General features: G+C 46.4%; 1 protein-coding gene across 1 annotated transcript; it reads left to right on the top strand.

The window, feature by feature from the left end:
* Positions 1–5288: 5288 nt before the first annotated feature.
* On the top strand, positions 5289–10882 carry DRAXIN (dorsal inhibitory axon guidance protein). Its single transcript, XM_068415194.1, has 6 exons — positions 5289–5748; positions 7087–7268; positions 7821–7932; positions 8285–8374; positions 8631–8720; positions 10770–10882. Exons 1-6 carry the CDS (start codon positions 5289–5291, stop codon positions 10880–10882), a joined length of 1047 nt encoding a protein of 348 aa, XP_068271295.1.
* The last annotated feature ends 951 nt before the right edge of the window (positions 10883–11833 follow it).

Raw genomic sequence — 11833 nt, 5'->3', positions numbered from 1 at the left:
TAGCAAGTCGCCTGTGATGGCTGTGTCAGCCACTCCGTGAAGTCCCAGAGGGAAGCAGAGCAGAGGGTACTGCATATTCATGCATGTGCCCCTCTTCCCCTTCAATACAGTGACTTGCTGGGATGGTCTGTCCCTGGAGGGTGTTGGTGCTGCACCCACCATGCTTGTGCACTGGCACTGAGAGCAGTGAAGCTCTCTGCGCTAGTCAGGGTAGGCACAGAACGGGTGGCATGGCTGTGGCTGAAGGCAAGAGGCACGTAGTGACTTGAAGGATTTGCAAAGGTGCCCAGTGTTCACTAGAGCCAGGGTGCTGGAGCTTAGTGGTGACTTAGTGACAAGGACAAAACTGCCAGCCTACTCACAAGTCTGGGCTGCAGGAGAGGGGGTTCCTGGGTCACACTGTGTGAACAAGCCACTTCTCAGCAGTTAGGAGGGCAGAGCACAGTCTGTCAGCCAGAGCTGACCAGTGAAGGGAAGGGATCACCTGGGCCAGTGGGTCAGCAAAAACAGAGTCCTGGTTCCAGCCCTTCAGCTACTGTTGAGTGGGTCATATTTCCAGTGGTCACTGGATATGAGTTGCCCCAGGAAGACGCTTTGTGGAGGCACAGGGGCAACTACAGCTACTAGTCAACCCCCTGCAAGCCTGAATCTCTATGTCCTGGCTTTTGTGCCACTAGTGCAATTAGTGCATTAGTGAATTTGGCCCTTTCTACAGTGGAGTGCTGTTTGGTGATGGCAGAAAGTGAGAGAAAACAACACAAGCAAAAGGGAAGCAGATGTGTCAAAGGGTGGTGGCGGGATTCAAGTAGCCTAGCCTAAATATCTGCAGAGGGGAAATCTCTCACACCAAACTCAGTCATGAGGGACACAGAAATGGTGACGATGGATACAGAAAACCTAAGAAAGGAGGAGGGCAGCTGCAAAGAGAGACCCAAAAGGGCTGGAGATCTGTGAGCAGGGAACTCTGCTGCTCTGTCGTCCCAAGGATGTCTGGGCTGGCAGCAAAAAAAAATATTCTTTACAAAGTGAGTGTGCAAGAAATGTTGGAGAGAAGAAAACTGTTATTACTTTTGCTCCAGGGAGGAAAATAGAAGGATGTATAAAAGATTACCTGTCTGCTTTTGGGGACCCTAGAAAGCTGAGAGAGATCCCTTTGAAATGGGAAAGTCTCTTGGCAGATTGTGTATGAAGCTTCCCAGCATTTGCCTCCAGAAACAGAAAAACAGATGGAAAGAGACCCAGCAGGGAAGTGAAATCTCATTTATCTGCACAATGCCATCCTCCTGGCTCCAGCCAGCTCTCTGCATGTTAGCTACCATAGAGCCTACCCCGTCCATTCCGCTCCAGGCCTTCCCAAGCCCATCCATCACCCTATGGCTTCTTATTTACAGGGAGCCTGGCACACGAAGCTGGGTTTATTGTCTATCATCCCTGCCACACATGCAAGCACACTCAACACCCGTGTAGATGCACATACACTTTGCCTATTGCTGCAGCTTGGGATTGTCTGGAGTCCAGGAAATCTTTACGCACTCCTGCCAACGTCTGAGCTTATCAGAGCCAAAGAAAAATATGGCCCAGAGTACGTACTTGGGTCTAGCTTGGTTCAGCCCTTGAGCTTACAAAGTGCATCATTTGTGGTCTGGGGTGATAAAGGATCTTGATATTCTCTGTTTTTCCATTCAAGAGTATTGTTCCTCTTAGCTGTGACATGAAGAACATACATGAAAGGTTAAAGCCAGGACTGTCACGTATCTTATTTTAAGTCAGATATGCGAATGAACGTAGATGATCTGATTGTTCCTGCTTTGTCCAATACAAAATAAATACAGCAGGGGCAGTTTCAGAGCCTATTTCCCCACCAAGATGACATTAACTGTATTTATAGCGGGAAAACACGCCTGAGTTTCTGTGTACCTACTCAGCCCATTGCTGCCTTGCAGGATTATACGCAGAGTACAGAGTAATAGCAATTATATCAGTGAGTCCAGAGGAAGAGGCTGTGCACACGGAAAGTTACCCAAGATGCAAAAAAACCCACCCTTATTTCCCTTACAGGATTGTGACCATCCTCTATTAACCCCAAATGGATCAGAAACAGCAGCTGAGAGACAGCACTGCAACTCACTCATCAGCCTTGACCCTGCACCCTGGGTAGCTCTGAGGCCTTATCTTTGCTTCACACATGTTCTTGGTAGTAGGAGATTTGCTACCTCAAGCAGCAGGTGGCTCATAATCCTGAGGGTATATAAAGGAAGTGCAAGGCATTGGGTGTAGTAAGGAGGATGTAGGTCTGGTGTTGTGAAGAACTACAGGGCAGCTTAACTTGGCAAGTACTTCAGCTATTTCCTTTATTAATATATGAACCCTAAGAACAGGATGAGTTCTGGACTTGTAATGTGTGTTTGTTTTAGAGGAATTTAGAAAAAGCATCTCCTTACAAGGCCAGACTTCTTTTCTGCCTGGCATATGTCTCATGGCAGAATTTCACCCCTTTGCAGAAAAGGTGCACCAGTAGTGTGAGAACATTGCTGCCACCTACATCAACAAGCCTGGGGCTAGCACAGACTTCTTTTGTGGACTGTGGTTGTGACAGAGGAGAGGGTGGTGGAGTTTGGTGCTCAGACACTAAGGAATTTGAGCACTGAGGAGCACTAGGGATGCTGTTGTGTTATCTAGCTGCCTTTTGGAAGCGTGAATTTTACAGATTCTGTAAGGTAAGAGAAATGGAGGAAGTAGGAAGAGGTTTCTAAAGTTAAAGATAGATCAGGGCACGGAAAAAAGTGGTTAAGTTTGGGACTTCTGTGCCTCTAGCACAGCAGTGTTGCATTAACACAAGGTACCAAAACTTGTCCATGCACTGTTTTGGTTTGGCAAACAGCTCAGACCTCCCCTGACAACAGTGCAGTACAGGTATTTATCTGTATTATTAATGCAAGATTCCCAGTGACACAGCATGTTAGCCTGCCCTCTCAGCCAGTGCAGAGATGAGGCGACCCATGTGCTCTAGCTGCGCTTTCATCCTGTCATGCCAACAAGACAGTTGGGCAGCTTAAATAAATGTCCCCTACACTTTGAAGCAGACCTTCTGTTTAACTGCCCTGAAGCATTTAGCTGCTTTCTAGCTCCTGCTGAAAACCAGAATCCACAGCTAATGTGTCTGTCAGGTTCACCATCAAAGGGCCCATATCTGTGTGAGTGAGAGTGGAGACACCTGCCCTGCATTCTCTTTGCACTTGCTTTCTCCTCTTGGCATTTTGCCTACAGATGAAAAGGTAAGATGCTGTTCCCAGCTCTTTGAGTTGTTCTGAGTGATGCCTTGATCCAGCTGGTTTGCTCTGGTTCTTAAAGAGAAAATCCTAGGAAAAAAACAAAGACTGTGGATGCAGAGCTTGGGTTTTGCATGGTTGCTGTTTGTTGCACTGGTTTTAAAGCAGGACTTCAAGTGCTTTGTTAACAGATTTAGCTGTTGGTCTGGTTTTCCTTTGTTCCAGGTAGCTGCCAATAAAATACTACTTCATAGTGTTATGCCTTCAGCAAATGAACTACCCAGCACCTCCTAAATGAGTCCTCAAGTAGCAGTTTGTTGTCCTTTGTGGCCAGTAGAAAGACCTGCCTTTCAGACACTGTGTTAAAGAGAAAGCCCCTGTGCTGCCTACCTCTTTCTAGGGGAGGTCTGAACTGAAAATTTGCTCCCAAGCTCTGAGCAGTAAGAGAGATGAATCTTGGAAAGGCAGAATCGGCTGGTGAATGAGTGAGCAGGCTTTTCAGTTAGGAGGATGAAAACATCTCCCTCTAAACTCCACAGATGCTCCATAAGGCTGGAGCTGTTACGATGGCAGAGGTTTCACTGACTCAAAACACTCCACATCTGTCTCATGGGTTGATAGAAAAATAGGAAAGAAAGAATCAAGGCTATTCTTAGGGTGTCTCCTGTCAGCTCCACAAAAAGGTACTGAGATTGGCCTCAAGGGATGTTACCTGCTGCCCTTCACAGGTGACGATGACTGGTTAAGCAGCAAAGCACCTGGAGGAGGGAGTACCATCCATTGGAATTATGCAGCAAAGTGGTTCACCTGGTGAACAGACAGATGGGAATGAAGTGCAACTGGGGGCTGTAACTGTGACAGTATTTCTCAAATGTAAGCATAGGCCTGGTTTTCTGTCAGTCAGTGTCACAGGGAACTCTGGCTTTAAGCATGCCTTCATGTTGCCTAGTCTGAGAAAGCTACCCCAAAGTGAAAGGCTGCACTGGAAATGCTGAAAATCCCTTTCCTCTTTTTGTGGGAAAGGACAGGGGAGAATGAGTTAATGAGAGAAATCTCCAACTTGTGCAAAAGCTGTGTCTCACAACACAAACATAGGAATGAAGGAAGACCCTCAAAAATATTACAGTGAAGCAGAATGAATGAGAATAGTCTGCAGCCATTGTGCTGAGGGACTTGGTCTCAGTGTTCTTTGGACTTAAATTACCCTCCCAGTGAGAGCCGTACCTGGTGGGGTGAGGTGAAGTGACATGTGCAGGGTCAAAGAGGGAAAGTGGGACAAACTAGAGAAGACTCAGTCTGCCTCCCTGCCCCTTGATCTTTAGACCAGCATCCCATACTCTGCTGACAGCAGAAGATTTGTTTCTCTGCTACACTCTGAGGTGTCAGCACAAAATTTCCAGTGTTTTTTCTTCCCTTGACCAGTTTCAGCCACCCTGAAGCAGTATGTGTATGCATGCACATGTCTCTGTCTTGAGCTGCTCAGGGCTGTTGCTGGTCCTGCGAGGCCACCATCTGCCTCCAGTTCTGTTCATCTTGACATCTTCATTGCAAGGAAACCAGCAGTGAGGAGGGGCCAGTGCCAGCCAGGCCCAGGATGCCAACCTGGCAGCAAACAGCCCTAGCCAGACAGCTGGTGCTGTGCAGGCGGCTCAGGAGCTGTGGCCCGCAGGAGCCAGCCTCCCCAGCCTCTCAGAGGGTAGGCTGTGAATGGGAGGGTAGGGGGCTAGGCAGGAATCAAAGGGAAATGTCCTACTGATTAATGGCCCTCATTTGCACATGAAACTGGGACCTCTCAGCCCTGCAGGCCCTGCACGTGTGTCTCAGCTGCTGTATCTAGGGCTGGGAGAGGAGGAGGTAACCAAGGAGGACAAAAGTCACTTCTAGCTCTGGACACCACAACTGTTTAAAGTGTCCTAGGTCTGAATCTTGCTTGCCTTTACAGTTCCTAGAAATTGGCTGCTTATTTTTTCTTCCTTTTTTTTTTTTTTTAATTGCAGGTGAGGCAGAGCACCCAGGATTATGGCAACTTCTTCCACCTTCTTCTCTCCTTTCCTTTTCCTGTGTATGCTGGTTCTTTGTGACATCAGTCTTGCAGTCTCCCTGGACCCTGGCACAAAGCTCAAAAATGTCCCAGAGAACAACAACCACCTTCAAAACCAAGAGATGTGGCTGCAGCAGCCCAGAAGTGGGCACCACCACAAGCATGGCTTGGCCAAGAAGGAGAAGGTCCATGCCATGCCTTCTAGAGGGCGACCGGCTGGGGAAGAGGCCCTCAGAACGGGTAGCAGAGCTCCTGCTGTGGAAGAGCTGGTGGCAGAGGGACAGCCAGCAGCCCTGAAACAGAATAAGGATGTGTTTCTGGGTTTTGAGTCCCCATATCCTGAGAGGGAGAACCAGTCCCCTGGGTCTGAGAGAGGAAAGAAGCAGAACCGAGACCATCGGCGACACAGCCGCAGGGACAGGCTGAAACACCACAGAGGTATTTGAGCTCCAAGGGAAACTGAAGCTGTTGGGTCACTTGAAATGAGTGTCACTTGTGTGAGGGCAAGAAGATGCAGCTGTGGTTGAGCCACATGGGTGTGTGGCGGGTGTGGGAAGTGTGCCTGCTCTGGGGAGAAATCTGCCAAACAAAAGAGGCACAAGAAGAAAGGGGAATTCCAGCACCAGAGGTTTTAATTGCTGACTGTAATTTCATGAAAATGACCTGGTTTGCCTTACAGGGGGAGCTCGGAAAGTTCCTAGGACTTGAGGGGTTGTTTTGGGGTGGCCTGCTTTGATTTTGCTTTTTTAGCAAATGGTTCAGTTTATGAATACACATGTCTAAGCCATGCTCAATCTCTCCACTGACTTTAAAACATGACCAGAACTAGAAATAATACCCCTCCTTCTCTTCAAGATCATTTTCTTCTCATCAGAGCTTGTATTCTTCTATATTTATGCTGAACTACAAAAAATATAAATTTTGCATATGTGAAATTGCACTAATTGGTTTAAAGTGTTCCTTGTTTTTGACTGGGACTGCTTTCCTCTGCAAGTCACGTTGTGGGTGCGTGTCTCTGTGGTATGGCATGCTCAGTGTGGTGAATCTTTAGTTCTATTAATGCCAGGCAATTTGTGTCAATCTACGTTATTTGACAAGCCAGGTGTCAGTATCCCTGAGTTCCAGGTATCACTCCTCCCTGTGGCAGTAAGAAAAGCTCTATTGTTTTCTCGGGGGACTGACTAAACAACTCACGTTAAGCAATATAGAAGAATATGCAACACAGCTGCTTTGAAGCAATATTTGCAGACTACAAAACAGGCCTGTTCCTTTGGTTTAACTTAAGGTCTATATTTAAATTAATACTTAGGAAAAGCAGGGATCAGGCTGTGGAGATATTCTAATTTCAAGTTAGGCAGGCCCTGACTTGAGCTAAATTGAAATAACCCACTACTAAAATCAAATAAGGATGTGTTCACAGGTATTTGCAGCAGCTTAACCCATTGGTTTAAAAATGGTTAAACAGGTACATTTTGTACTCTTGAGACCAGAAGAGAAAATCCTTTGCTTCTTAAGCAAGTGATAGAGGTATCTTCAAGGTGTGATTATGTATGACTGAAGTGTGTAAAAACCAAGATGCATATACTCTGGACCTGATCTATCACTTTAATTTAATAGCACATGACTCTGTTTTACACTGGTTTAAACAGCAGCTCAGGGCTGTAGAACACTGGCCAGTGGCTGGATGAAATCTGAATTCCTTTGACTCAAATCTATGGCACACAGAGAGAAAAGGGATGAGAAGGCTAATGCTACTGTACCTGTTGCCCTCTGCAGGGAAGACTCCTGGGCCAAGCTCCCTGTACAAGAAACCTGAAAGCTTTGAAGAACAGTTTCAAAACCTCCAGGCAGAGGAAGCTACAATTCTGACTCCCACTATGCTTCTCATCACTGCACTGGAACTAGCTGTTTCTACAGAAGAGCCTCCTGTTCTTCCAGCCACATCACCACGGTCACAGGTAAAGAGACATCTGGTAACTGCACTGTACCTCTGATACAGACAGAAATCTCCTGCAGATAAGGTCCAGTTTCCTTCCCGCCCCCCCTCCAAGCACAAGGTAAGTGCTTGTTTAACACCAAAGACCTCCCTCAAAAGCAGCTCTCTGTCTTGGAGACATCTGAACACCTCTTCTTCATAAACAGTTCCTTTAATTGTTTCTCTTCCCTGCTCTACCTCTCCCTTAGCTAGCCAGCTTCATTCAGCTTGAAAGACCAGAGAAGCAGTAGGAGCTCTTGGCTGGAGAGGCAGCATGTCCTAATGCTCCTTGCTTGCCTTTTGTCCTCACATAGAAGCAGTGGAAACTTCTCTCTTGGCTTCAGCTGCAATAAGGGAAAGCTCTTCTCTTTTGAAAATGAGATGCCAAGAATCTCCAATGGACAGGACAGAGGGCGGGGGGGGTGGAAATCATAAAGCCTTTTTAAGGTCTAAAAGCACCAGGAAAATTTGCAAAGACTTCAGTGTCACTACAGAAGTGTAATTCTTTGTCTCTTTGGTTTCTTGTGGTTTGCAGGCCCGCCTCAGGCAAGATGGGGATGTGATGCCCACCCTAGACATGGCGCTCTTTGACTGGACAGATTATGAGGATCTCAAACCAGAAATGTGGCCATCTGCTAAAAAGAAAGGTGCTAATCCTCCCTGTCCTCTTTCCCAAAAGTCATTCTGTAAGGCTAGTCCCATGGTTAGTGTTCACAGACGTGCTGACGAATGCAAGATCACAGTGGTGGGGAAAGAAAGAAAAAGCATAATGCTGATTGTGTTTTGTGCTCAGTTTCAGATGTTTCTCATTTTGGATGCATAGTTTGAGGGCAGAGGAGAAATGATAGATAGAGGGTTGAGAAATAGGGAGTATATTAGACTATGAAGGTTTAGAGTTCAAACTCTTGAAGTTTGAGGCTGTTTTTACCCCAGAACAATATAGTTTCCAAAATAAAAACACTAGCATGAAATTTTCTATCAGCATCTTTTTTTCCATAGAGAAACACCGCAGTAAGAGCCCCAACAGTGGAAACGAAACCGTGACGGCTGAAGGAGAGCCATGCGATCATCACCTTGACTGCCTCCCAGGTCGGGATCAGCTTGGTAGAGTTATTTCTCCAAACATCAGATTGTTTGAAATCCAGCCCAGGTTCTAATATAAATAAATAATAAAATCCTGACTTTTAATACTGATAGAAAGTGGTCTGCAGAAGGAAGGGCAGAGGCTCTCTAGGCGTGTTGTGGGAATAGATGATGTCTGTACCATGGAGCTGTCATGGGTGTCAGTAGCCCTGCAAGGGAAGGGGATAAATGAGCTGTGCTGACCCTTGTTCCTGTGTTGCAGGCTCTTGCTGCGACTTGCGTGAACACCTCTGCAAACCACACAACCGAGGCCTTAACAACAAATGTTATGATGACTGTATGTGCACAGAAGGTGAGTTCAGCTCTTCCCTCACCTCCTTCCAGCTGGCTTTGTAGTTGGCTGCATTGACTCGGAATAGTGGTTTATATGTGAAAATAGGAGCCAAGCTCTGCTGCTCTTCACTTTTCCCTGCCACTGATTCAGACTGTGACTGTTGAGTCATCTAGGATATCTTGTTTTCCCTCTTGAAAACAAAAATCCTGGTATGTACAAACCTAACAGAAGAAGCCACAATGTAGTAACACTTCAATGGTTCTTTCAAGTATCACAGGTTATAAAACCAGATCCCTATCCTTGTTTTACATGACCTTATGCCTAATATGGCTTTTCTGAGTTAATTTCAACTGAACTTGTAGCAATTTAGTAGGTGTTGGCAGGACAGAGACTTTTGTTTCTTAAACCTATTTCTGAAGAATCTAGGGCAGCCCTTAATAGGCAGTTGTGTTATGAAGATGTTGAAAGGCACTCTTCTAGTCTGAACATGTTCAGGGTCAGCTCCAGGCTCTGGGTCTTGTCTGCCAGAACAAAACTCTGGTTGCTAAATTTTTTGTGACCTGTGTGAGGTACCTAGTTACTTTGACCAGGTCATTCACCTGCTTTTTTACCCAGTTAAACAGACTGCTTTCCTGGAGTTCCGATGTTAAATGATAGTCTTCACCTTGGGTGTGCCATGAAACACTTGAAGGTCCTCATCAGAGACAATGTTCTTAGCCTAGAAAATTGTTTTTGCAAGCCTAACGAGGGCTGCCCCCAGCCCTGCTTTATACTTAAGCTAGTTACAAGTTGATGCCAAATGTGCATCCTTTGTAGGATTAAAAAGATCCCCAGAGATGTAGGGTCTGGATACCATAGACAAGATAAGAGCAGAGCTCTGATCTTGTGTGCTCTCCTGGGAGGCCAGACTGCCCTGGGGGGGGATTGATAATGAGGGGTAGAAACCCAACTTCTCAACATAGCCCAGGGACATGCACTCCAAAAGGCTGCTCAGTGACCTGTGACATCGGCTGGGTCTCCCTTGTACAAGTACTCAAGGACAGTTTATGGGCTGTCTCATTATAAAAGCTATAAATCTTCAGCCTCGTCCACTCTGGGGGTGCTGGCACTGTTGCTATCTGCTGCTTGCTCTGGAAGTAGAGAGAGCTGCAGTTCCTAAGATGATCGGATCAGCTCCTGCCAACCTCAATGACCACACCCTGGGCTACTGAAAATCAGCGCTTTTGTGAGAATTATCTACACGTAGGCTGTACCCTGCCTGGCCCAACTAGCTACGCATTCTGGTGTAACAAAGTCAGACAACAGACACCAAAAGATAAATCTATCAGTGCCAGACACCAATGAGTTACCCTGACCAGAAGCTCCCACTGCCTTCCACTGCCATGGGAGAATATGTACTGATGTTTTTTACAAATAAAATGCCTTTTTTAACGCCTTAACGCTAAAAATATAGCTAAAAATATAGCTAAAAATATAGCGTTGATATAGCCTATCAACGCTATATCAGATAGATGCCTTCAGACTCTGTGTGTTGAGCATCCAAAACAGATGAGTGAGCTTTGGACCAGCAGTGAGACCTCCCAGTAACAACGCTGCAAAGTCTCTTCTCTCCTCTCCTGAAGGTTCAGGGAAATAAATAGCAAGGGGAGCTCCCTAGCCATTGCTGCTGCACATTAAGTCCGTAGTAATTTCCCAATGGAGAGATCATTTAGACAGTAATGGGAAGTAATAGGGGGAAACCAAGCAGGGCTTCCATAAAAACACTGGAAACAATAAGGATAATTCATTGGTATTTCAAGAAGCTAGTGAAACCTTCTGCCTGAGCCAATGAATCCCAACCCGGAACAATGAGCCAAACAGAATAGCAGGGCCCAGGAAGCAATATGCTCTGCCCATGTGAGGCATTTCTCTGCCACCTCATTTGACACAGCTCAGGCTTCCCAGTCCTGGGACTGTCCCCACTGCAGCAGGCTCTGTCATGAACTGGGGCCGAGACTTAATTGTTTGATGCTACTGCTGTAGTGAGCCCTGGTCCCTCCTGCTCACTTATGCATGTCTTTTCCATAGGGCTACGCTGTTATGCCAAATTCCACCGGAACCGAAGAGTGACCCGGAGGAAAGGGCGCTGCGTGGAGCCTGAATCGGCCAACGGAGAGCAGGGATCATTCATTAATGTTTAGGAGAGTGGGACTCCTGCCTGGATGGTCAGGAGCTGGAGTCAAACTGTTCATACCTAGCAATGGGAATTAGAGGAAAAAGTCAAGCAAATGACTGAAGCTGCAGGCTCTGAACATGCCAGGTTCCAACAAGACTGAAACTTGTGTTAATTATAAATAGAGTGGCCTCAGCCTTTTCCATACCAGGGCTGCATTCCCCCTCCCTTCCCTCAGCATATTCCTGCCATTGAGCTGGGTCCCCTCTCCCAGTTAGTAAGAGATGATCATGACTACCATTCTGATGGTGCTGGTAGGAAAAGGCTCTGCAGTTTCATCTCCTCCTCTCAACAGAGGCAAGATAGGAAAGATCCTTCAAGTCAAAGGGGATATGAGCTTAAACTTTACCCCTTAACTATTGCTTGAGAAGAAAGGCAGATCCTCCTTAAGGATCAGAGGTTCCTAGAGGATAGGAAGCTTGTAGCCTCCAGGCAGAATTGAAGATGGGAAAAAGATCAGCAGGAAGCTGGCTGCCTAAGTGAGAGGGGACCCTTTGACTGAGCTCTTGCTCTCTCCCTTGTTCACTGCTACAGACAGATATTCCCTAGCTCTTACACAGTACCACTTCCTACCTGTCTTCTTTGGGACCGTCCAGTCCCACTCCTTCCTTCCTTCTTTTCTTGCTTCCAGAGAACCACCTGGTTTATGCAAGAATGTGGCAAGACATCCCAGCCTGCAGCTCTCACTCATTTAGTTATCCTGCCAAGTCTGTTATTTTTAATGATTATTTTTAGGAGCTTTCTGGGGAAGTGATAGTTTTCCTAGTGAGCCAAAAATAAAGTTTTTGGTAACAGGAGATAGGAACAGGCTGTTCCGTTGTAGTAAATCCTGTGACATGTTGCATGTGTGTTTCCATGATGTGTAAATAAAGATATGATAGATGTCCTTTGTGCAACCTTCTGCTGCTTTGACTGCACC

This window comes from Nyctibius grandis, chromosome 17, assembly GCF_013368605.1.
Source record: "Nyctibius grandis isolate bNycGra1 chromosome 17, bNycGra1.pri, whole genome shotgun sequence".
NCBI lineage: Eukaryota > Metazoa > Chordata > Aves > Nyctibiiformes > Nyctibiidae > Nyctibius > Nyctibius grandis.
Note: the sequence above shows the minus strand (reverse complement) of the source record. Positions and strands in the feature narration are given on the sequence as shown.

What these genes read in the sequence shown, in the direction of transcription:
- DRAXIN (XM_068415194.1), top strand. Translation starts at nt 5,289, where the DNA reads ATGGCAACTTCTTCCACCTTCTTCTCTCCTTTCCTTTTCCTGTGTATG. An exon ending in CAGGCTGAAACACCACAGAG is followed by an intron (nt 5,749 to 7,086) that starts GTATTTGAGCTC and finishes TGCCCTCTGCAG; the next exon opens with GGAAGACTCCTGGGCCAAGC. An exon ending in GCCATCTGCTAAAAAGAAAG is followed by an intron (nt 7,933 to 8,284) that starts GTGCTAATCCTC and finishes TTTTTTCCATAG; the next exon opens with AGAAACACCGCAGTAAGAGC.